Source organism: Schistocerca piceifrons, chromosome 2, assembly GCF_021461385.2.
Source record: "Schistocerca piceifrons isolate TAMUIC-IGC-003096 chromosome 2, iqSchPice1.1, whole genome shotgun sequence".
NCBI classification, from domain to species: Eukaryota; Metazoa; Arthropoda; class Insecta; order Orthoptera; family Acrididae; genus Schistocerca; species Schistocerca piceifrons.
This window is the reverse complement of record NC_060139.1, coordinates 230,358,764-230,383,295: the sequence shown is the minus strand read 5'-3', so window position 1 is coordinate 230,383,295 and position 24,532 is coordinate 230,358,764. Positions and strand designations below refer to the sequence as shown.

Sequence of the window (24,532 nt, the reverse complement as noted above, 5' to 3'; positions counted from 1 at the left end):
ATTTCAGGCATCAGTCTCGGAAAGGCATTTTCCAAGAGAGGTACATGATTCCTTGTGGAAACGAAGTTTTTATTTATTCACCAGCAGTGCTCAGAAAATGGTTGTTAAATACTGTACATACATCTGATTTATCAGTAACAGAAATATTTTTACTACGAACTGAATTTATATCGTCGACCTTGTGCTGCTGACCAGACACTTCCTTCACAACTGACGAAATGATTTTGATTTTATCCTGTGGATTAGCTATTCTATTTGCGTATCACATACTCTTTGCATTTCTGATAACGTTTTAAAGCACCTTACAATAGTGTTTGTTATGGGTTACTATAGCCTGATTGTGACTACTTCCAACATACTGATATAATTTCCATTTTGTTCTACATGATATCCTTATCGCACTAGTGAGCCATCTAGGCTGCCTTTAAATGCTAGTACCCCATTTAGGAAGTGCTACTGGAAAGGAACTCTTAAAGAGCATGAGAAATGTGTTAAGGAAAGCATTATATGTGTCATCTATGCTATTGGCACTAAGAACGTCCTGGCACTCTTGTTCCTTAATGAGGTTTAAAAAATTCTCTATTGTCTTCGGATTAATTTTTTTTACATAGTTTATAATTATATATAACTTTTGTTTGAGTACAAAAATCTTTTAGTGTTAAAACTGGTGCATCATGGTCTGAAAGGCCATTCACCCTTTTTTCAGAAAGCCCATCTAGTAATAAAGAACGAATAAAAATATTGCCTATGGTGGTGCTACTGTTCTCCTGCACCCTGGCTGGAAAAAACGCAATCTGCATCAGATCAAAAGAATTTAGGAGATCTTCCGATACCCTTTTTCTTGCACAATCACACATAAAATTAGTATTGAAGTCACCGCATATAACTATTTTTGGTACTTCCTATAAAGTGAACCAAGAAGCCTCTATAGCTTAGAAGAAATGCTCTGAAGTCAGAGTTAGGGGACCTATAAACAATAACAACTCGAAGTTTAGTTTCAGTAAAATCAACTACCCCTGCACAACATTCAGGTATCTGTTCAGTGCAGTGCCGTGATACGTCTATGGACTCAAATGGAATACTGTTTCTTACGTACATGGCCACTCCTCCACGCTGCAAGGAACTCCTTGAAAAACATCCAGTTAATCTGTATCCTGATAAAGGAAGCCTCCGAATTGTCAAATTATTTAAATGGTGCTCCAGTATGCCAATAATGTAATAGTCAACATCTATAAGGAGTTCACTAACTTTATCTCTAAATTCCTCTTATATTTTGATGAAATATGTTTATTCCTTCTCTACCTGGATACCTGACCTCTTCTGAAGGTGACTGCTTTGTCAGAAGGACTTTCGTTAAGCTGACTTCTATCCAAAAAATCACCAACTACTACAGGAATTTTTTCATGAGTGATCCCACCACCACTCACTATACTGTCACCTATAAGCTTTGCCGGCCTCCTCTTCCCATACCCACTGAGGCGCAGGCCATGCCTAGAGAAACCCGATCTATTGATAAACTCAACTGGCACCACTGCAACGTGAGCCATACCGTCCGCCATCAGTGCCTTCTCCCACGATATGTTAACACGCCTAACAGCAGCATTAAGATGAGGCCGATTAGGACGCTGAAACAGCTGCACGAAATGCACACTAATGCCACCAGTTTGAGTAGCTATCTTTATTAGGTCACGCCGTACATCATATTCCCCTCCCCATCATATTCCCCGTCCCCGTCCTCCTCCACCCACTATCAATACCTGATCCTCTTTTGCAAAATTCCTAGGTAATTTCCCTGCGCTGCCAGTCATCTGAGCTGCACTAGGTTTCACAATGCTGGTAACGTGGTACTCACTCCCCAACACTTTCTGCCACTGCTGGCCCACACCTCTGCCATGCGAACTACCTAGCAGCGGAACTTTCTTCTTCCTATTAGACTTTGCAACTGACCTAGGCCTCCTATCTGCTGAGGACTGCTGCATGTCTCCTACGTCTACAGCTACAAGAGGCTCCTTTCGACTCAACTCTGACAGCTGGTCAAATCTAGTGCTTGGACGCAAAGTACAACTGGCTGAATATCTCCTCCTCCTAGTTGGCTTCTTACCAATTGCCATTTCCCATTCCCCAAAGCTCTTCATCTTCCTCATCCTATCTAATTCCACCTTTGCGTCTTGTAACTGCACTTGAAGGGCACAGATCGTGTGCTCCTGCTCCTCTATCAACTTATTTCTGCTGCAAATTCTGCATTCCCAGGAGAGGATCTCACTAGAATGCTCACTGGCTTCCCCACTGCATTCCGCCCAATGAAAGTACTTTGAAAAAATCCCACACAGTAAGCGACCGCTCACAAACCTACGACAAAGCCAACAGTTCTCACTCGTAGTAAAATTGTAACAGTTACTGAAAAAACTAAACGTCTACGTCACCTAAGCTCAGTTACAACAGTGTAACTATTTAAAGAACTACCATTAGTGGTCTCGAAATTCTCTCTCTACTAAGAAAGCAACAACTTTTAATAATACTACTAAACCACAGCTAATACCAATACCACCAAAAATTCACACTATTTCATAGCTAAAACCAAAAATTCAGGCGGCCACTGGAACACTCAATGAAATTAGAACAGTGATCGAAAATTTCAGTGAAGTATTTCACTACAAATAATGAGAAACGTTAGCTGAAAACTACCGCACGAAATTTCCTAAACGACTACAACGCACAAACTACTTAAAAAAGATCGTGGGCGAAAATTTCCGAAAGTTTATTAAATAGTTATTTTGTCAGAAACAGATCGAGACACCGTCGAATTTAATAACTTTAGAAGAGTGCACAAACAACTTCGTCATAACTTAACTTAAGAACTGCTACAGCTGCAACAGCACCCGCGGAAATGTAAACACACAGCTAATATTTGGATGAACGATTGAAAACTACTAAATTTAATATTCGAATTCAGCGCACAAAGAGCTTTGTCAGTATTTAGCTTTATAACCGCCACAGCTGCAACCACACACCGCGAAATGTAAACACACTGCTGAGAATAACAGACCACTCGAATCAATAACACAGAAAGAAAGACTGAGATGGATGCAGATCCACTAATAAGTTACTTTTACAGCAAATATTAACACAAATTAACTTCAAAAAAAGAATCTGAAGTCTAAAATTTTTCTTCCTCATCCTCCGTACAGCTCGGATCTTCCACCTTCCCACTTCCATCTGTGTGGTCCAATGAAGGATGCACTCCTCCAGAAGCAATACCTAGGTGACGAGGAGATGATTGATGCAGCAAGACGTTGGCTCAGATAGCGACCAGCAGAGTGATACCATGCGGTGATACAGGCCCTTCCACTGAGCTGGCGTAAGGCTGTCACTTTGAACGGAGATTATGGTGAAAAATATGGTTCCGTAGACAAACGAGGTGCGAATAATATGGTATATTGGAATCCTGAATAAAATCAACATGCTTTCAGGAAAAAAATTGTGTTGCACTACTTATTGAACTCTTCCCCCCCCCCCCCCCCCCCACCCATCTCCCCCCCACCGCCTTCGTATTATTGTCGGCCTTCATCACGGCTCTAATCTATTACCGCTGTGATGCAGCAACAGTTTACGTACAGCCACCACATCCTTGGACACTTACGTACGCAGACAGTGCGATCCTAGCCCAAGAAATATGCCGTGAACTCCAACATAAAAACAAACCTGAACGGACACACTGGCTGTGAATGGGCTGTGCCTCAATTTGTACAAGATTGAGTACCAGGAAAGTGGTTTCCAAACCAATGGTACTACCAGGCTCAGTGATCGAGAGTTGCAGGGTATGCTTTTTAAACACCTATCATCCATTATCATCTCAGACTCTGATGCTACTTCTGATACTTGGGCGACGGTAAACGCATGTAATGTGACGAAACAACATGAGAAGACTCTTTATACACTGGAGACGAAGATGCTCCGAAGCGCTCTCGGACTGGCTTGATATGCCCACGTTAGAAACGAGGACGCCGGAGCCCAGCCGTCAGCCCACAGACTCGCACTCACCGTTGGCCCTGCGGCCGCCGGCGTCGTCCTCGGGCGCGCGCTGCGGGAGTCCCCTGCCGTAGCCGGAGCCGTCGGTGACGAGGCGCGGCCCCGCGTCGCCTCTGTCCAGGGGCGCCAGCAGGTGGTAGCGCGGCGCGCCCGCCAGCAGGTGGCGCGTCGACTTGGACATGGGCCACGCCTCGTCGTCGCCGGGCTGCGTGAAGCGGCGAGGCACCGTCCAGCGGCCGGCGCCGGGGCGTTCCGTCCCGGACTCCTCCTCTGTCGACACGTGTGGTTCGTACAGAATGACACGTCGGACGAGCACTAAAAGAGCAGTCAGCTAGTAACAGTGATGGCGCCATCAACCTAGAGAGGATACACCTTTGTGTAACCCCTAGCATACAGTGTGTTTGCACAAGAGAGTGGAAAAATGTGACAGGACATAGAGACTGCTCCACTGAACAATTTGAGATGGGGAACCTGGGGTCGGACAAGCCAGCTTCAGGAGATATGGAAGTAAATTCATCTACCACTTTGTCTAGCATTACTAAATGGCTCTGAGCACTATGGGACTTAACTTCTGAGATCATCAGTCCCCTAGAACTTAGAACTACTTAAACCTAACTAACCTAAGGACATCACACACATCCATGCCCGAGGCAGGATTCTAACCTGCGACCGTAGCGGTCGCGCGGTTCCAGACTGTAGCGCCTAGCATTACTATTTTCCAGCTTATTTACAACTAAGACGCGTACAGGTTTACACGCACTGTGCTGTTTATTTATATGTACATTCTTTATTTCCTGCAAGGAAACAAGGAGGAATAGCCTGATTCCCAGGAAGTCATGACGCAGGTTTTGTTTACTTGTCCATAAGGTGCCTCTGTTGTATAGTATTTAACTTCTCCCATGACAGAACGTGCTATGAATCAACAGACACTTTCACTACTCAGTGCTATTCAGAGACGTACATTACAATGCGATGGAGCAGTATCGGTAGAGTATGTCCTGGTCGCTGGATTGGCCTCCGAGGTCATCTGACCTGAGTCTCCATGTGTGTGTGTGAATTCCTAAGGGACTAAACTGCTAAAGTCATCGGTTCCTAGACTTACACACTACGTAAACTAACTTACGCTAAGAACAACACACACACCCTTTCCCGACGGAGGACTCGAACCTCCGGCGAGAGGGGCCGCGCAATCCGTGACATCGCGCCTCTAGCCGCGAGTCCAATTCGGGCCGGTCCTGAATCTCCGTGATTATTTTCTGTGAACATATCTAAAGTCACTTGTTTAAGAGACCCCAGTGGATACGAAGATGGAATTACACTACTGGCCATTAAAATTACCACACCAAGAAGAAATGCAGATGATAAACGGATATTCATTGGACAAATATATTATACTAGAACTGACATGTGATTACATTTTCACGCAATTTGGGTGCATAGATCCTGAGAAATCAGTACCCAGAACAACCACCTTTGGCAGTAATAACGACCTTGATACGCCTGGGCATTGAGTCAAACAGAGCTTGGATGGCGTGTACAGTTACACCTGTCCATGCAGCTTCAACACGATACCACAGTTCATCAAGAGTAGTGACTGGCGTATTGCGACGAGCCGGTTGCTCGGCAAACATTGACCATAAGTTTTCGATTGGTGAGAGATCTGGACAATGTGCTGGGCAGGGCAGCGGTGAAATATTTTCTGTATCCAGAAAGGCCCGTACAGGACCTGTAACATGCGGTCGTGCGTTATCCTTCTGAAATGAAGGGTTTCACAGCGATCGAATGAAGGGTAGAGCCACGGATCGAAACACACCTGAAATGGAACGTCCACTGTTCAAAGTGCCGTCAATGCGAACAATGCGCCAGTATGGCGATGACGAATACACGCTTCCAATGTTCGTTCACCGCGATGTCGCCAAACACGGGTGCGACCATCATGATGCTGTAAACAGAACCTGGATTCATCCGAAAAAATGACGTTTTGCCATTCGTGCACCCAAGTTCGTCGTTGAGTACACCATGGCAGGCGCTCCTGTCTGTGATGCAGCGTCAAGGGTAACCGCAGCCATGGTCTCCGAGCTGATAGAACATGCTGCTCCAAACGTCGTCGAACTGTTCGTGCAGATGGTTGTTGTCTTTAAACGTCCCAATCTGTTGACTCAGGGATCGAGACGTGGCTGCACGATCCCTTACAGCCATGCGGATAAGATGCCTGTGCCGGCCGGGGTGGCCGAGCGGTTCTAAGCGCTACAGTCTGGAACCGCGCGACCGCTACGGTCGCAGGTTCAAAAATGGTTCAAATGGCTCTGAGCACTATGGGACTTAACATCTGTGGTCATCAGTCCCCTAGAACTTAGAGCTACTGAAACCTAACTAACCTAAGGACATCACACACATCCATGCCCGAGGCAGGATTCGAACCTGCGGACGTAGCGGTCGCGCGGTTCCGGACTGAGCGCCTAGAACCGCTAGACCACCGCGGCCGGCACGGTCCCAGGTTCGAATCCTGCCTCGGGCATTGGATGTGTGTGATGTCCTTAGGTTAGTTAGGTTTAAGTAGTTCTAAGTTCTAGGGGACTGATGACCTTAGATGTTAAGTCCCATAGTGCTCAGAGCCAAACCTAACTAACCTAAGAATGTCACACACATCCATGCTCGAGGCAGGATTCGAACCTGCAACCATAGCAGTCGCCCGGTTCCGGACAGAAGCGCCTAGAACCGCTCGGCCACAGTGGCCGGCATGGAATTAGTTGCCAGAATTATAGCCGCCTGTGATATGACTCGAAACACACCAGGGATAGTTCGTCAGGGTGCGTCACAATCATGTTTGCCGATGTCATGTTTGCATTGAGGCTGATGGCCGTCAGCTTCAGCACATTTTGTAAGATACAGTACAAATGGTACGTTCATTGTATCAATGATGGTATTTGCAATTAACGTATGTAAATAAAAGAGTACACAGTAATGTGATTTTATTCCTGTTATCTCCTTAAGCTGGCTTCTCCGACACCAGGTTCCCTACCTCAGATTGTTCAGTGGAGCATCCTCTATGTCCTGTTAAAATTTTGCACGCTGTTACATCCGGCCGGGGTGGCCGAGTGGTTCTAGGCGCTGCAGTCTGGAACCGCGCAACCGCTACGGTCACAGTTTCGAATCCTGCCTCGGGCATGGATGTGTGTGTTGTCCTTAGGTTAGTTAGGTTTAAGTAGTTCTAAGTTCTAGGGGACTGATGACCTCAGAAGTTAAGTCCCATAGCGCTCAGAGCCATTTGAACCATTTCAACGCTGTTACGGAAACACCCTGTATATTCTCTTCCGTCGTAAGTATTGTCTGAAGAACAATCAAATGAAAACCAAACACCCGCCACGGCGAGACCATGGATTGGTTCCATTCAGAAGTAATCACCACAAGCATTAAGACATTTATCGCACAGAGAGACGAGACACCTACTCTTTCTTGTCCGTTTGAAACCAACGTCCACACATGTCTTTCTTCAGCTCGCCAAAGACGTGAAAATCACACGGCGAAAGATCCGGGCTGTACGGAGGATCTTGCGTTGTTTCCCCAACCAAACCGCTGAAGCGTAGCCTTCGTTTGATTGGCGGTGTGGAGGCGGGCCTTATCATGCATCATCACCTTACGTAGTGCCACAATTTCAAGTCCGAGGGAAAATGGCAAAGACAACACTGGAAACATCCACATCTCCCCCACCAAAGACATCCAAAGCTGTGCACACAAGTTCTTCGACTACGGGGGCCCCTCTGCTCTTCGAGTTCTTGGAGCGTGAAACCACAATGAGTGCGCAGTGCTATGAAGACACTTTGAAGAAACTGCGATGTGCCGTAAGGCAAAACACCCGGGAATACTGTCAGACGGAATCATCCTGTTCCATTGTAACACCCGCCCTCACGCAGTCAATTTGACGAAGACCGCTGTGCAGCGATTTGTTTGGGAAACACTGCTACATGCCCCATACAGCCCGGATCTTTCACAACTTTTGCGATCTGGAGAAAGACATGAATGGATATCGGTTTCAGTCGGACGAGGAACTGCAAGAGTAGGTGCGGTTGTAAATCCGTCAGCAGACGACCGCATTCTATGAAACAGGAACTAATCATCTCTTCTCCCAGCGGGATAAATGTCTTAACGCGTCTGGTGATTACTTTTGAGTGGAACCATTCCATGGTCGCATTGTGGCAGGTGTTCGGTTTTCATTTATCTGCCCTTTATAGCTTGTTTAACACAGATCGCTTGTAAATTTATTAACAGCTTACTATAACCAGCAGTTTAGTTGCTTTAGCTCATTTTTATTTTCAAAGATAATGCATCTTCTATAACTACGTTATTCATGATTCATGACTTATGATGGTTCTGTGAGATTGTAATTGCTGTTCCTGATATATTTTACTTGATTTTTCAAATATATTTTGTAATTATTCACTTGTGTCATAGCCGTCAAATGATGATGGAGTTTGGTGTAAGCACTGTCACCTGTACCCTTGTTATTGTGTGTAATTTTGTTGTTAACTTCTGTTCGTTTCTATTTTTCTATTGCGCGGATTAATTGTGTAGTGTTCAATATCAGTTCTGTGCTTAAGATTTTGTCATTGCTAATAACGTTAATGATCGCACAGTGGTCTGTCACACTCGACAGGGATCGAGTACTACGTTTACCTTGCGCGTGCGTGTACGACGTCGTGGCACTCACTTACCGAATGTATTTGCCCTGTGCATGCCTCTTCCCTATTACTGGGAAACTAGAGGACGCCAGCCCGCAAGAGGGTGCGTTAGCAGCGGTGGGCGGGAATATAGCGAGGTGCAAAGCAAGCAAGAGGGAACCCATTTTCTGGCAGCAATGTAGAGAGTTGGAGGTCCGGTTTTACTTAGGAAGTGTATGCGCTCTGTTGTGCCGAAAATAGATGTTGGGTGGCGGCCTAGCGTGTACTGATATTGGCGGCATCACGCTACTTGTAGTTCAGTTGTCAGCTAGTGTACCACTGGAGAAAGCGAGCCTGCTGGGGGAACTGTTGCCTACCTATATTGATGGTGAGACCTTCTCTGTAACAGGCAAAAATTTTGTTCTTAACTGACGTGTGACCCACTGCATCCTGGTTCCTTTCGGATCTACCCGGTATTTGTGGTCGTTCCTCGGATATTCTGTTGTGAGTGAAGGCGTTCGTTTGTACTTTTCTACCTGGCTGTGTATAACCGTTTTCCTGGACACATATTGGCGATCTGTGACGAACATGTATTGTAATTTGGATTTTGATTCTTACTTACCACGTTACTGGGTAGTGTGGCTTGGTTAATTGTTAAAGCAAGCCACCGCGCGTGGTAGCCGCACCGTCTAAGGCGCCTTCTACATCTACATCTACATTTACACTCCGCAAGCCACCCAACGGTGTGTGGCGGAGGGCACTTTACGTGCCACTGTCATTACCTCCCTTTCCTGTTCCAGTCGCGTAACGTCCGCGGGAAGAACGACTGCCGGAAAGCCTCCGTGCTCGCTCCAATCTCTCTAATTTCACATTCGTGATCTCCTCGGGAGGTATAAGTAGGGGGAAGCAATATATTCGATACCTCATCCAGAAACGCACCCTCTCGAAACCTGGACAGCAAGCTACACCGCGATGCAGAGCGCCTCTCTTGCAGGGTCAGCCACTTGAGTTTGCTAAACATCACCGTAGCGCTATCACGCTTACCAAATAACCCTGTGACGAAACGCGCCGCTCTTCTTTGGATCTTCTCTATCTCCTCTGTCAACCCGACCTGGTACGGATCCCACACTCATGAGCAATACTCAAGTATAGGTCGAACGAGTGTTTTGTAATCCACCTCCTTTGTTGATGGACTACATTTTCTAAGGACTCTCCCAATGAATCTCAACCTGGCACCCGCCTTACCAACAATTAATTGTATATGATCATTCCACTTCAAATCGTTCCGTACGCATACTCCTAGATATTTTACAGAAGTAGCTGCTACCAGTGTTTGTTCCGCTATCATGTAATCAATAAAGGATCCTTCTATCTATGTGTTCGCAGTACATTACATTTGTCTATGTTAAGGGTCACACGCCACTCCCTGCACCAAGTGCCTATCCGCCGCAGATCTTCCTGCATTTCGCTACAATTTTCTAATGCTGCAACTTCTCTGTATACTACATCATCATCATCTGCGAAAAGCCGCATGGAACTTCCAACACTATCTACTCGTACTAGGTCCTTTATATATATTGTGAAAAGCAATGGTCCCATAACACTCCTCTGTGGCACGCCAGAGGTTACTTTAACGTCTGTAGACGTCTCTCCATTGAGAACAACATGCTGTGTTCTGTTTGCCAAAACTCTTCAATCCAGCCACACAACTGGTCTGATATTCCGTAGGCTCTTACTTTGATTATCAGGCGACAGTGCGGAACTGTATCGAACAACTTCCGGAAGTCAAGGAAAATGGCATCTACCTGGGAGCCTGTATCTAAAATTTTCTGGGTTTCATGAACAAATAAAGCGAGTTAGGTCTCACACGATCGCTGGTTCCGGAATCCACGTTGATTCCTACAGAGTAGATTCTGGGTTTCCAGAAATGACATGCTACGTGAGCAGAAAACATGTTCTAAAATTCTACAACAGATCGATGTCAGAGATATAGGCCTATAGCTTTGCGCATCTGTTCGACGACGCTTCTTGTAAACTGGGACTACCTGTGCTCTTTTCCAATCATTTGGAACCTTCCGTTCCTCTAGAGACTTGCGGTACACGGCTGTTAGAAGGGGCAAGTTCTTTCGCGTACTCTGTGTAGAATCTGAGTGGTATCCTGTCAGGTCCAGTGGGCTTTCCTCTGTTGAGTGATTTCAGTTGCTTTTCTATTCCTTGGACACTTATTTCGATGTCAGCCAATTTTTCGTTTGTGCGAGGATTTTGAGAAGGAATTGCAGTGCTCTCTTCCTCTGTGAAACAGCTTTGGAAAAAGGTGTTTAGTATTTCAGCTTTATGCGTGTCATCCTCTGTTTCAATGCCATCATCATCCCAGAGTGTCTGGAGATGCTGTTTCGATCCACTTACTGATTTAACGTAAGACCAGAACTTCCTAGGATTTTCTGTCAAGTCGGTACGTAGGACCACATAGGTACCACAGTTCGCGCGGCTGCCCTCGTCGGTGATTGGAGTCCTCCCTTGGGCATGGGTGTGTGTGTTGTCCTTAGCGTAAGCTAGTTTAAGTTAGATTAAGTTGTAAGGTGTCAGGCAAATCCAACACCTTCCACGAAAACCTTGACATGATAAGCAAATCCAGTAGTATGTCACATAGCTCCGAATAAATCGTGACATTAAATTAACCAAAGTAATACGAGTAACGAGTGAGCAAATGGAATACCACAGACTAACACAAGAATGCCTAAATGCATGTCATACCTTCCCACCGTGAGACAGACGCAGTTCCGTGGGGAGAAACGAGAGCAGAAGCCGAGAGCAGAACCGTGTTAAGCGAGAAGGCCCTACGATAAGGGACGGACACCCACGTCGCCAGCTAACCGCTACGACCACACCACCCGCAAGTCTTTAACGTGAGACTTTTTCGCGTCTCTGTTACGTTAGGACCACCCCCCAGCCCATGTTAAAAGCTAGAGCCCTCCAGAAGAACAGTATAGATCTTACGATAACACAAAAAGGGTCACACCACCCGCAAGTTTTAGCGTGAGACTTTTTCGTGTCTCTGTTACATCAGGACCACCCCCCAGCCCATGTTAAAAGATAGAGCCCTCCAGAAGAACAGGATAGATCTTACGATAACACAATAAGGGCCACACCACCCGCAAGTTTTAGCGTGAGACTTTTTCGCGTCTCTGTTACATGAGGACCACCCCCCAGCCCATGTTAAAAGATAGAGCCCTCCAGAAGAACAGTACAGGTCTTACGATAACGCTAAAAAGACCACACCAGCTGCAAATTTAGCGTGAGACTTTTTCTCGTCTCTGTTACGTTGCAAACTTTAAAAACATTGCCCCACCACGAAAAGTATAACGTTTCTCATTGGATAGACAGAATTTTTGTAGGCGGAGCTTAAGGTTAACATTGAGACCGTGATTGGTCAGATGAAAACACAGCCAGATAGTTTTTTTTAAACCAACTTCGGTCAATTGTAGTAAGGAGAAGTGAGGAGAGAGTTGCTTCCGAGAGGGCGAGCTGGACGGAGCTGCGCTGGCCGCCGCCCCCTGACGAACACCGACAAGGAAATGAACGCACGCGATGCCACATTTTTGAGCGCATAAGGCTTCACTCAGAACTGCAGAAGTCTCATCTGTTACAACCCCTTTTTGCGTAATACTAGTGTCGATCGTCAATTAAAGCTCATGTTGTTCACATTTGCCACTTGAAGTAAAAATCTGAAACGCGATGATTTTTCTGTTATATAGTTACTGAGAAGCCACATCAGCCACTGTAATTTACGACAAGTTAGATAAGTAATTAAAGATAATTGAGAGTCACTGTAGACCATTTTGATAGTTTTCTCTTTTGTGAAACTTAATTTAAACCTAGATTATAGATGTGATATGGCATAGGTCATCCTTCAACCCATTGCAGAACTTAGAAACCCATTCAGGGAATATTCGTTCACATTTTTGTTGAACGCAGTTGGTTTTTACCATCCTGTATTAAAACATTTCCTTTTATCAATAGTGCAATTTATAAACGATGTTTTGTGAGTAGAATAAAATTTCCAATGGTAAACTTAACAGATTTTTCGACGTTATTTTACCAGCTAACTAAAAATAGGAAAGCCTTGAACTCCTTCCACTAAATTTAGTTAGTATTAAGATTCCTTTACAGGGAGTGCAGTGGAGCTGACGCTGAAATCATTAAGTATTTGGTTGTATCATCGCTAGTCTCACTGACCTCTTCTGAATTCTACATGTCATGTGTGGTCTGACGTCTCCTTACCAGCAACAGGTCCCAGGTTCAAACTAGTCAATTCCCTAAAAAACACGCTCAGAGCGTCGTTGCGCGAAAGTGGTAGGGAGGCACGATATAGAACAAACAGACACCTCGCTGAATGTTTAGAAAATGGCGACCCTGCCAGGATGGTAAAATACCATGATTGAAGGTCGACCACATGCCTAACTAGGTCAGAAAAATATCCTGTTGAAAAATTTTCGTAATAAAAAAATATTTTTTTGAACGTTATACATAGTCGAAAACAGTAGCTGCAGCGATAGATAGTAATAAAGTATTCAATAGATAAACATTCTAGCAGAGACAACAGCATAATTAGGTTATGAATTTTAATATTGTTAGAATTAAGTTTTCTCTCCAATGCAGGCGCACAGGTGGCGGATACATCGTTGACAAGTTGGTTCTGACCCATCAAGTAAGTGAATTGTTTGTCAAGTCGTGTGAACAAAAAGTTTATGAAACGCGGGAGATCGTATGAGCGCATGTTGAGGCGAAGTAGGGCGCATGAATTGCTTTTAAAGCAGAAAATAAGGGATTCAGAAAGATTAGCAATGGCAGATCGAGACCTTGACCGAATTGAGGTAGAGACCCAGCATGAAAATGGAGAGAGAATAGAGGACAGTACAACAGACGATGCAGTATCGCGAGAAAAAGGACACATAACGCACCATAACGAGGATAATGTACGTCAAGGCACAGAAAACCTAGGTCAGCATACGACAGAGGTGCAGGAAAGTAGAGAGACTGTCGATGAGGATTCTAACTTGCGTCTTGAATACGTAGAACCCATAGTACAAGTAATCAGAGCTCCCTCTCCACAGAGTACAAGGAATGCGAGCAGAAACGTGTCACAGCACAGTTCAATGCAATCGGTTGCGAACCAACACTTGGGCGAAAACACAGAGCGTAGGACGTCGGAAGAAAACGCAATAGGACCCACCAATCTGGCAGAAGTATTACAACAAATTACGGAAACCATGACAAGGCAAAATAAAGACATAGCGAACCAAATTCAAATTCAAATTGCAGAAACCACGAGACAAATGCGTGAGATTAAAGAACAAAACAAAAAAATTCAGTTACACCTAAGTCATATTGAAGACGAGGCAAAAGAATCTCGAGAAGTGATAGGAAACTTAATAACAGGTCACAATCAATTGGGAACAGACGTTGACAAGGTACAAGCGGACGTACAAACATTGCGTTATGACACTCAGGGCGAGATCAAAACATTACGTAACACCACCCACGGAGAAGTCAAGAAACTAGAGAAACAGATAAACGTAATTACTAGACAAGCAGCAGGTACAGCGCGTGAAGTTGTTGAAAACAGTGTGTTACACAAACGTATCACAAAAGCAGCGCTGAAAAGATATGATAACCGCATAGTCAAAATAGAAGCGCAAACGAAGCGACAATTTCAGAAATTGCGAACAGAGTTGTGGCAAACCATTGAAGAGCGTAGTGAACAGGATCGAACAAGCACAGAGTCTGCAACCACATCCGTATCTGTAACAGCACCGGAAAAACAAGCAATTAACGAAGATATTATGCATTTGCGATTCCAATCACAGGCGGAAAGTAACATACGTGACAATGGAAAGCCAGGTCGCGAAGAGTACAGTGCAATGCATTCAGCTACACGTTCACAACCGATGGGAGAAAATTGTTGCGTACCACTCCAACGATACTACGCAAGGGTAGGCGAAAGTTACAGTGGACAATATCCAATGGATCTACCACAACCGGAAAGATCGACGGGAGAAATGATCAGAAACAAAAGTGGCGAAGAATCGCGAATTTCATATTGAACTATGACAAAGTACGACAACGATTATTTCCTCACAGTCAGAAAATTTCAACACTTTCGAGAAGGAAACTCATTACATCCACGAACTTTTATTGATCAATTCCAAGTTGGATTACCAGAACACTGGACGCTAGCACACAAATTAGACTTTATATGTGCACACATGTCAGGAACAGTCGCAGAAACCATGCAGAATGTTGTAGCGACATGCCGATCGTACGAAAATTTCAGAGAGAAGTTTCTCTCACGATATTGGTCCAGCGAAGCACAGAACAGAGTGAAGTACGAATTATTACAGAACCCATATTTTGAAAATTCAGGAGAGAAGAGTCCCGTGAAATTTTTCGAAGTAATGGCAAACAAAAATCAATGCTTAGATGTACCATACAGAGACGGAGAGTTGATTAAATTATGCGCGCTGAAGCTACCATTGAAATACCAGCAATCATTAGTAGGTCGCGGAGGCAATGACGTCGAAGCATTTAAAGGTATTCTAAGGGAACTAGAGTTCATATTTTCGGAAGATGACGCAAGAAAAAGACGAAGCGCACGTGAAAACGAAAGCAAAAAGCGGTGGAATCCACAAGACACAGTACGAAGAAAATATAATTACGAACCATGTGATAACTTCGCACCAAGAAACGACAATAGATTTCAACAAAGAACCGGTTATGGATTTAGAAGAGAATATGGCAATAACTATAATTCACCCAGGAACGGCAACTATTACAGAGGGAATAACGCCAACCGGAACGGGTACTGGAGAACCAATAGACCGACAAATTATCAACAAAGAAACCACTATCAACAAGCTGAACAAGAAAAGAGAATACACATAGAAGAGATGGAGGTAAGACCACCAAACCCCGATAAACGTTCGAATTGACAGCTAAGCGCCCATGCCAAAGAGAATGACGCACCGACCCAGGACAATTGCAGCACCTTGAACAGAGAAGTAAAAATCTTATCACGAGAAGAGAAGAAGGAAGAAACAAATCCGCAGGGACCAGATGAAAACGAAGACAAGAAAATAACAATGTCGTGTTGGGACGAAATTAATTGGGAGAATACTGACGAGGAAGATGAATTACCAGAGGCATGCACGACGAATGTAGGAGGAAAGGACGAAGTAATGAGTATTGCAGAGCTATTTGAGAGGAAACCAGGGAAAGCGAATTCAATGAGGATAATGCGCAGTCGACAGAAGTTGAAAATAAGTTACGAGTGGGCACACAACCCAACGTATATAATGAAGGAAGTTATGAAGCGATAATTAGAGCATTTAGATGCGATTATGTGGAAGTAGCGACGAAGAAGTAGAAGATAGACGAGGATGAGGAAAAAGTAGAGGATGTTGAAGAAAGCGTAAATGAAGGAAGAAATAGAGAAGAGGAAATAAAAGAGAGAGAAGTAGCAGTCGAAGCTTATCCTATAGAAAGTTCGAATTCACAAGGGAAATTCCTAAAAAGACTCATGTATGGTTCAGTGGAGGATTCGTTGATGCAAGAAGAAGAAGAACAGAACCAACCCTTTCAAATGCAACCAATTGTGAAGACCATGGTAAAGCATATCTGACTGCGATCTCAGAAAATTTATTCATGCAATGTAATGCCAATGAGGAATTGCCAGTTCTGAAAACACGTAAGATTAAAGTAAGAGGTCCTATTAGAAACAATGCTGCGGAAGTTACGAGACAAACAAGGTTAACTCTTTCATGCCAAGGTCAAAAGATCGAAGCCAACTTCGTGATTATACCTAACCTAACTGTAGATTTGATTATAGGTGCAGATTTTTTAAATGAGAGACGAGCGATAATAGATATGGGGAAAGGTAGCGTTACATTCGGGAATATCACACTTGTCTTTGAGCAAAAGCTAAAATTAGAAGAAATACCAGTCATAAACAAACAATTAAGAATGACGCGAGATAAAGAGGATGAAGAATTAGAATGGTATGCACAAAAGGGGGAATCGCCTCAACTCATGTTAGAAGTCCATAAAGAAATCGACGAAAAATTGCAAGAAGTTTAAGGTATTTACCTAAGACTGGTAGTATTAAGCACTTTCAGTACATTTAGAGTGCCACCCTATACAATCCCATTAAGCTACAGGAATAAAGTATTCCAGGAGATATCTAAAATGTTAGATGACGATATTATTGAACCAGCTACCTCCACATATAACAGCCCGCTCCATATTGTACAAAAACGAGATGGGAGCATCAGGTTAGTGCTCGATTCCGGACAGATCAACACAATCATAATCACTGAGACAGATCGCCTAGAAAAATTAGAGGAATTGATACAAAACTTCCATGGTGCTAAGATATTTTCATCAATTGATTTACGGAGTAGTTTCTGGCAAATAGAATTGACCCCAGAATGTAGAAAATTTACAGCATTTATGGTATTCGGTAGATGTTACCAGTTTAAACGATTGCCATTTGATTCAAACATATCATCAGCAGCGTTTATTAGGGGATTTAATACTATACTCAGTCCTGAAATTTTACAAAAAATTACTTGTTATGTTGATGATGCGATTATAGCAGAACCCTCTTGGGAACTTCACAACGACACATTAAATCAGTTTTTACAGATCATGAAAGAGCATGAGGTCACAGTAAATGTATCAAAATCCAAATTTGGAAGGCGAGAGGTCAAATTTCTAGTACACATAATTTCAGAGAAAGGGGTAATGCCCGACCCAGAAAAACTAACGGTAATCATAGAATTCTGTACTCCATATAATAAGAAAACTCTCAGAGGATTTCTAGGTCTCACCGGATTCTATAAAAAATTTATTTGGATCGACTCTCTCGCAACACCACGCCTATGTGCATTGACTGGAAAAAACAAGCCATGGGTGTGGGATCAACAAGCCAATGAAGAATTTTTAAAAGTGAAAAACGCATTAACAACAGCACCGATTTTAGCACATCCTGATCTAACACAAAATTTTTGTATGGCCACTGATAGCGCGAAAACAGGTTTAGAAGTTGTTTTATTCCAAGAATACGAACAGGCAGGGCTAAGATCATATAGAACAATTGCATGTGCCAGTCGTGTACTCACAAAAATCGAGAAAAACTATTCAGTCACGGAGCTGGAAGCACTGGCCATTGTATGGGGCTTCCAACGTTTTCGATACTTCCTATTCGGAAGAAAAACAGAAGTATACACTGGCCACAAAGCATTAGAATTTCTGTTATCCGCCAAACTAACTCATGGGAGGTTAGCCAGATGGATGTTAATACTACAAGAATTTGACTTCACTATTACACACATACCAGGACCAGCAAATGTATTAGCAGATGCTTTATCACGATGTCCACAGGGTGCATCCAATAACATAGGTTTGGAAGCAGCAGAAGACCAGTTTACAATGTACTATATGAAACAAATACCTTTCGAAAACTACATTACGACAGCATTGAAAAACATAGGCAAAGAACAGGACAAGGATCCCGAAATACTAGGAATCAAACACAAGTGGAGAAGTAAGGATTTTCCAGACATTCGACAGCACTATCTCGTAAAAAACAATGTTTTATTTTTTAGACGAAATGTTGCAACGAATGATTGGTTAATTTATATCCCAGATGAACTAATTAATAAGTACATATGGTATACACGTTTAAGTAATGGCCACTTTGGACCAAAGAAATGCTTTTTAAAAATAAAACAAACTAGCCATTTTCCTAATATGGAAGACGAATTAGAACGGTATTAGTCAAATGCAAAAAATGTATGAGGGCTAAACACGTCACTTTCCAAACCAAACCACCTATGTTTTCAATAATCCCTAAAAGATTAAAACAAATAGCTGCAACAGATTTGATGAGGCCCCTCCCGCGCACAAAAAATGTATATTTTTTTCATATTTGTCATTTTGGAACTTACTTCTAAATAAGTTACCTTGATACCATTAAAACGGGCAACAGGTCTTACTATAAGTAAAGCATTTAGACAAGATTTTCTCAGACAAGTAGGTCGAGTGGAACGAATAATTTCGGATAATAGCCCACAATACAAATCAGTGCAATGGCAAAACACGTTAAAACAACACAAAATAAAACCCATCTACATATCTAAGTACAAATCTAGCGTAAATCCAGCTGAACGATCTATGAAGGACATAGGCACTTTATGCCGATTATATGCAGGCAAAAGACACAACACTTGGGATATATACCTTAAAGATTTTCAAGAAGTAATAAATGAAATGCCACATAGCACTACACTACTACCTCCAGTTACTGTACTTAAAAATACTGAACCCCCAAACATAACCAGAGAAAATGTTAGATTTCCTATTGTACCACGTAGACAGCACAAACAAGTCATAGCAACAGCACTCTCCAACATCAGAAAGTCAGCCATTAAAAGAAAAGAAAGAGGAGATAGAACAGCAATTAAAAGAACATTCTCAGTAGGCCAGAAAGTATTTGTAAAAACACACCATCTCTCCAGCAAACAGAAACACAAAATACATAAGTTTTACGCTGCATACAAAGGACCTGTCATAATTAACCAAATTGCTCATGAAAATGCTGTGGAACTAATGAACCCAAAAACAGGCAAAACCTTAGGACTTCACCATGTGAGCCATATCAAAATGTTTGAAGATTAATTTTATTACTGGTAAATAATCAGCACAATATTTCAAGATTGTGCTGCAGATAATATCACCAGGAGAAAGAAGAATGAAGAGAGAGGAAGGTGGGAAAAAGAAAGTAGTTTCAATATAAACAAAAACAAAAATAACACCGATGGTACCATAGATTAAGGTGAAGGAATAAAATGTAGATAGTCTAACAGCATGAAATACTAAAATGCTATACACCATGACACTACACAAAAATAAAAAACGAATTTGTGGTTTCTTGTATAAGTTAAGACTCAAAATATCTTAGAATTGTAACATGGAAAGGGCGCCGAAATTTGTAGAGCTTTTTAAGAAGGCGTAAAACAATGTAGGTACTAGACATATGTTAGATGATTATAAGTAAAACTTTTTGTAAGAACCATTGTAAAAACTCCAGCAAAGACCAGATGCAACGACCCACAAGTTGCAACGCGAGAAGTATCAAGAAAGAAAAGGATGTAATTAGCAAAACACGATTCCTACAAGGCAGAAGCATCGAGAGAAGGGAAAGGACAGCGAGACCAACAGAAGGCCCTTGTAACTGAAGTGGACAATAAATCTAACCGCTAGGTGAAACCCTGCTGGAATGAACACGGAGCCACACAGTGACGGAGCCCTGCAGAGACGGGACGCTGAACGCCGAACGCCAGAAGGGTCTCCGAGCGGCCCCACTCAGCAGAGCGAGCAAAAAACGGCCCGACGAGAAGACCGCTTGGGCAAGCCACCACTGGCAAAAAATATGTGTAAAAGTCACACTACCACTATTAAACAGCACGCTGATGCACGAAACTGAAGAAAACGTCCACAAAGTAAAAATAACACACCCAAACAATTTATCAAACTGTTACTAAGAGGAGAACTTCAAAGCGACTAGTTTTCAATAAATATTTCCGTATCCTGCCCAGAGAAGAACCAAGAATCAAGTAAGAAGCAGAGAAAAAGCAGGAAGAACAGAAGTTGAAGATTCGCAAGATTGAGACCAAGAAAGAAGATGGGTGAAGAATAGACGACGTACCTTACCAAATCCCTATCCTATTGTAAACTAGTCGTCTGCAAAGTATTACAACGAAAAACAAACGCTTTCAGCGACACATAACGATGACTTTCATGCATACAGAGCCAGTAAACCACGAGATGCTGCACTCACAGCCTCATTCCATTATGGGACCTCCACAACAGCAACAAACACTTGCAAAGCCAACAAGGAACGATGAACGAAGCTGTAAATCAAATATTTGCCCACATCCATCTCGCTCAAGTCCATCACCTTCGTGCAAAAACATTCGCCAACCTCATGCTTAAACATTCATAGGATTGTGTGAATGTGTGAAATCAAATTATGTGATGTAGGAATTATACAAAAGAAACGTGTGAAAAACTAAATAAGTTAAGCACACCAGACAGCTAATAAACTACAAAATAACAGTCATTGACTATGGACTTAAATAAAAAATAGACTATCGATAAAAATAAATCATTAGTTCTGAAATGGACAGTATATAAAGAACAAAAGTAAGGCTTAATAAACACTAAAACTATATGCCATTTATTTTCTCCTCATAAAAATAAAAGAATAACTATATTTTACTTATTTTCTCCTTATAAAAACAAAGAATAAAAAATTATCTTGTTGGATGTTTTCCCCTTTTTTTGACATTTGTACCAATTGTTAGGATAATATCTCATTACTTGTGTATGTATATTTCTTTGTCAAAGCAATTCTTGGAAATAATTCTTATTTGTTAGTGTAACAATGTTGAAATGAGTGTCTAGAAACAAAAACATTTTACTTGTACATGATATTTAGAAAATGTGTTAGGAATAGATTTTACTTAATTACGACATTTATAAAAACAATATTTCTAAGAAAATGGATGTGAAAGTCTCCTCACTTTCGATAACAAACTTCTTAAAAAACAAACTTCACACATAAACAAAGAAAGAAAATAATTAAAAATCAATAATAGAATAAAAAAATTCTTCTCTTGTCATTTTTAAGAATAATGTGGAAGAATATAAAAATAAAAATTAGTAATACAAACTAGCATAGAACCAGAATAACGTGGCTGAACAGTAGGCAACAAAATTTAGATAAAGCAATAATTTTTGACTGACTTAGACAACGATTCAATCATTGCCTAACTTCAGTGCAAAAATTAACTTCGAAGGGTGGTGATATGTAAGGTGTCAGGCAAATCCAACACCTTCCATGAAAACCTTGACATGATAAGCAAATCCAGTAGTATGTCACATAGCTCCGAATAAATCGTGACATTAAATTAACCAAAATAATACGAGTAACGAGTGAGCAAATGGAATACCACCAACTAACACAAGAATGCCTAAATGCATGTCATACCTTCCCACCGTGAGACAGTCGCAGTTCCATGGGGAGAAACGAGAGCAGAAGCCGAGAGCAGAACCGTGTTAAGTGAGAAGGCCCTAGATAAGGGACGGACACCCACGTCGCCAGCTAACCGCTACGACCACACCACCCGCAAGTTTTTAGCGTGAGACTTTTTCGCGTCTCTGTTACGTTAGGACCACCCCCCAGCCCATGTTAAAAGCTAAAGCCCTCCAGAAGAACAGTATAGATCTTACGATAACACAAAAAGGGTCACACCACCCGCAAGTTTTAGCGTGAGACTTTTTCGTGTCTCTGTTACATCAGGACCATCCCCCAGCCCATGTTAAAAGATAGAGCCCTCCAGAAGAACAGTATAGATCTTACGATAACGCTAAAAAGACCACACCAGCTGCAAGGTTTAGTGTGAGACTTTTTCGCGTCTCTGTTACATTGCAAACTTTAAAAACATTGCCCCACCACGAAAAGCATAACGTTTCTCATTGGATAGACAGAATTTTTGTAGGCGGAGCTTAAAGTTAACATTGAGACCCTGATTGTTCAGATGAAAACACAGCCAGATAGTTTTTTTTAAACCAACTTCGGTAAATTGTAGTAAGGAGAAGTGAGGAGAGAGTTGCTTCCGAGAGGGCGAGCTGGACGGAGCTGCGCCCGCCGCCGCCCCTTGACGAACACCGACAAGGTAATGAACGCACGCGATGCCGCATTTTGAGCGCATAAGGCTTCACTCAGAACTGCAGAAGTCTCATCTGTTACAACCCCTTTTTGCGTAATACTAGTGTCGATCGTCAATTAAAGCTCATGGTGTTCACATTTGCCACTTGAAGTAAAAATCTGAAACGCGATGATTTTTCTGATATATAGTTATTGAGAAGCCACATCAGCCACTGTAATTTACGACAAGTTAGATAAGTAATTGGAGATAATTGAGGGTCACCGTGGACCATTTTGATAGTTTTCTCTTTTGTGAAACTTAATTTGAACCTAGATTATAGATGTGATATGGCATAGGTCATCCTTCGATCCACTGCAGAACTTGGAAACCCATTCAGGGAATATTCGTTCACATTTTTGTTGATCGCAGTTGGTTTTTACCATCCTGTATTAAAACATTTCCTTTTATCAATAGTGCAATTTATAAACGATATTTTGTGAGGAGAATAAAATTTCCAATGGTAAACTTAACAGCTTTTTTGACGTTATTTTACCAGCTAACTAAAAATAGGAAAGCCTTGAACCCCTTCCACTAAATTTAGTTAGTATTAAGATTCCTTTACAGGGAGTGCAGTGGAGCTGACGCTGAAATCATTAAGTATTTGGTTGTATCATCGCTAGTCTCACTGACCTCTTCTGAATTCTACATGTCATGTGTGGTCTGACGTCTCCTTACCAGCAACAGGTCCCAGGTTCAAACTAGTCAATTCCCTAAAAAACACGCTCAGAGCGTCGTTGCGCGAAAGTGGTAGGGAGGCACGATATAGAACAAACAGACACCTCGCTGAATGTTTAGAAAGTGGTGTGAAAGCCAAGCGACCGATCACCTCAGCAGTTTGGTCGCTTATGAACTTACCACAAATTTCCAAATTTGTACACAAGCCTATACTTACTGTTAAAATATTTCTGTAAGCTACCTGTTTGCTATATTACCTACATAGCCCTTGCCAGCCTTGTTTTATTTACTTGTGTTTTGTGTTTTATTAGAACGGTGTTTAATTTTGCTTAGTTGTGTGTACTACTGGACAGATTAGCCGTTGTGTAATATCCTGTACATATACTGAATTCACGAGCGAACCAGGATATGGGCCTCTCTGTACGCTTTAATTGGTCTTGTAGATTTTATAATCATTTTTGGTAATGTATAGTCTTCGTTCATCTGTGGAAAATGTATCTATTTTTATAAGAGAACTGGCCAGCTGATTACACTTGTTAGTAGCCTATTGCCGAACTAGCCACCTTTGTAGTAATGATACCATAATTTCCTTATTTGCCGTTTCTACTTGTTGGGCTTAGCTACTTCTTTCTCTATATTTGTTCGGCTACTGCCGTTGTTTGCTTGTCCGTAAACCGTTGAGGTTAAGTGTTTGCCTTACTTTGGCGTTCTACATTTCAACTGAACATGATACCGGCAAAGGGGGGGGGGGGCAATGGATATTTATAATTAGTTTTCCTTAATCTTTGTAAGTTATAGACAATTTGCCGTGAAGGTCCCTTGAACTTCATACCTCGGACTTGGTGATTTTGATCGCCCATTGCGCCGTAAGGGTCACTGAGTTTATAAGCCTGGTGACCTGCCTGCCCACGGAGGCGAGTTTGAACGTAAGCTCAAGCTCCCTTAAAATAATTACTAAAGAGCATTTTGTATTATTAAGCAAATTTAATGCAAATCCTAAAGCACCTTAGCTCATTCTAAAACTTGTCTGCATCGCCGCGACCGTTGGTTCTGTTATCCTGCATCTTTCCTAAATGCTATCAAAGTTTTTTGAATAATGACTTGTGTTCTCTTAGGATTGGTCAGTGTTGCTGTAAACTGGTCTTTAGGGGCGAAGCATCACGTCCCTGAACGGAGAAAACCTCCGTACCGAGGATACACATTTCTTAAAGTAGATGTGTCCATTCCACCACCACTTACCATTTTTTGATACATGCATTTCCACTTACATTCTCAAGTAAGTCTAACTGCAAATTACGTCTCTACACAGAGCTGACACGTTCGACCCCCTCCCCTCCCCCC

The 24,532-nt window shown here is 42.4% G+C and overlaps 1 protein-coding gene across 1 annotated transcript in view; it reads right to left on the bottom strand.

Moving 5' to 3' along the window:
* Window positions 1–24,532, bottom strand: part of LOC124775274 (agrin-like) — a 369,325-nt gene that overhangs the window by 116,534 nt on the left and 228,259 nt on the right. Inside the window, exon 12 of the mRNA XM_047250112.1 lies at window positions 4,042–4,299. Within this exon, the coding sequence (XP_047106068.1) occupies window positions 4,042–4,299 (258 nt within the window). The remainder of the gene's footprint in view (window positions 1–4,041; window positions 4,300–24,532) is intronic.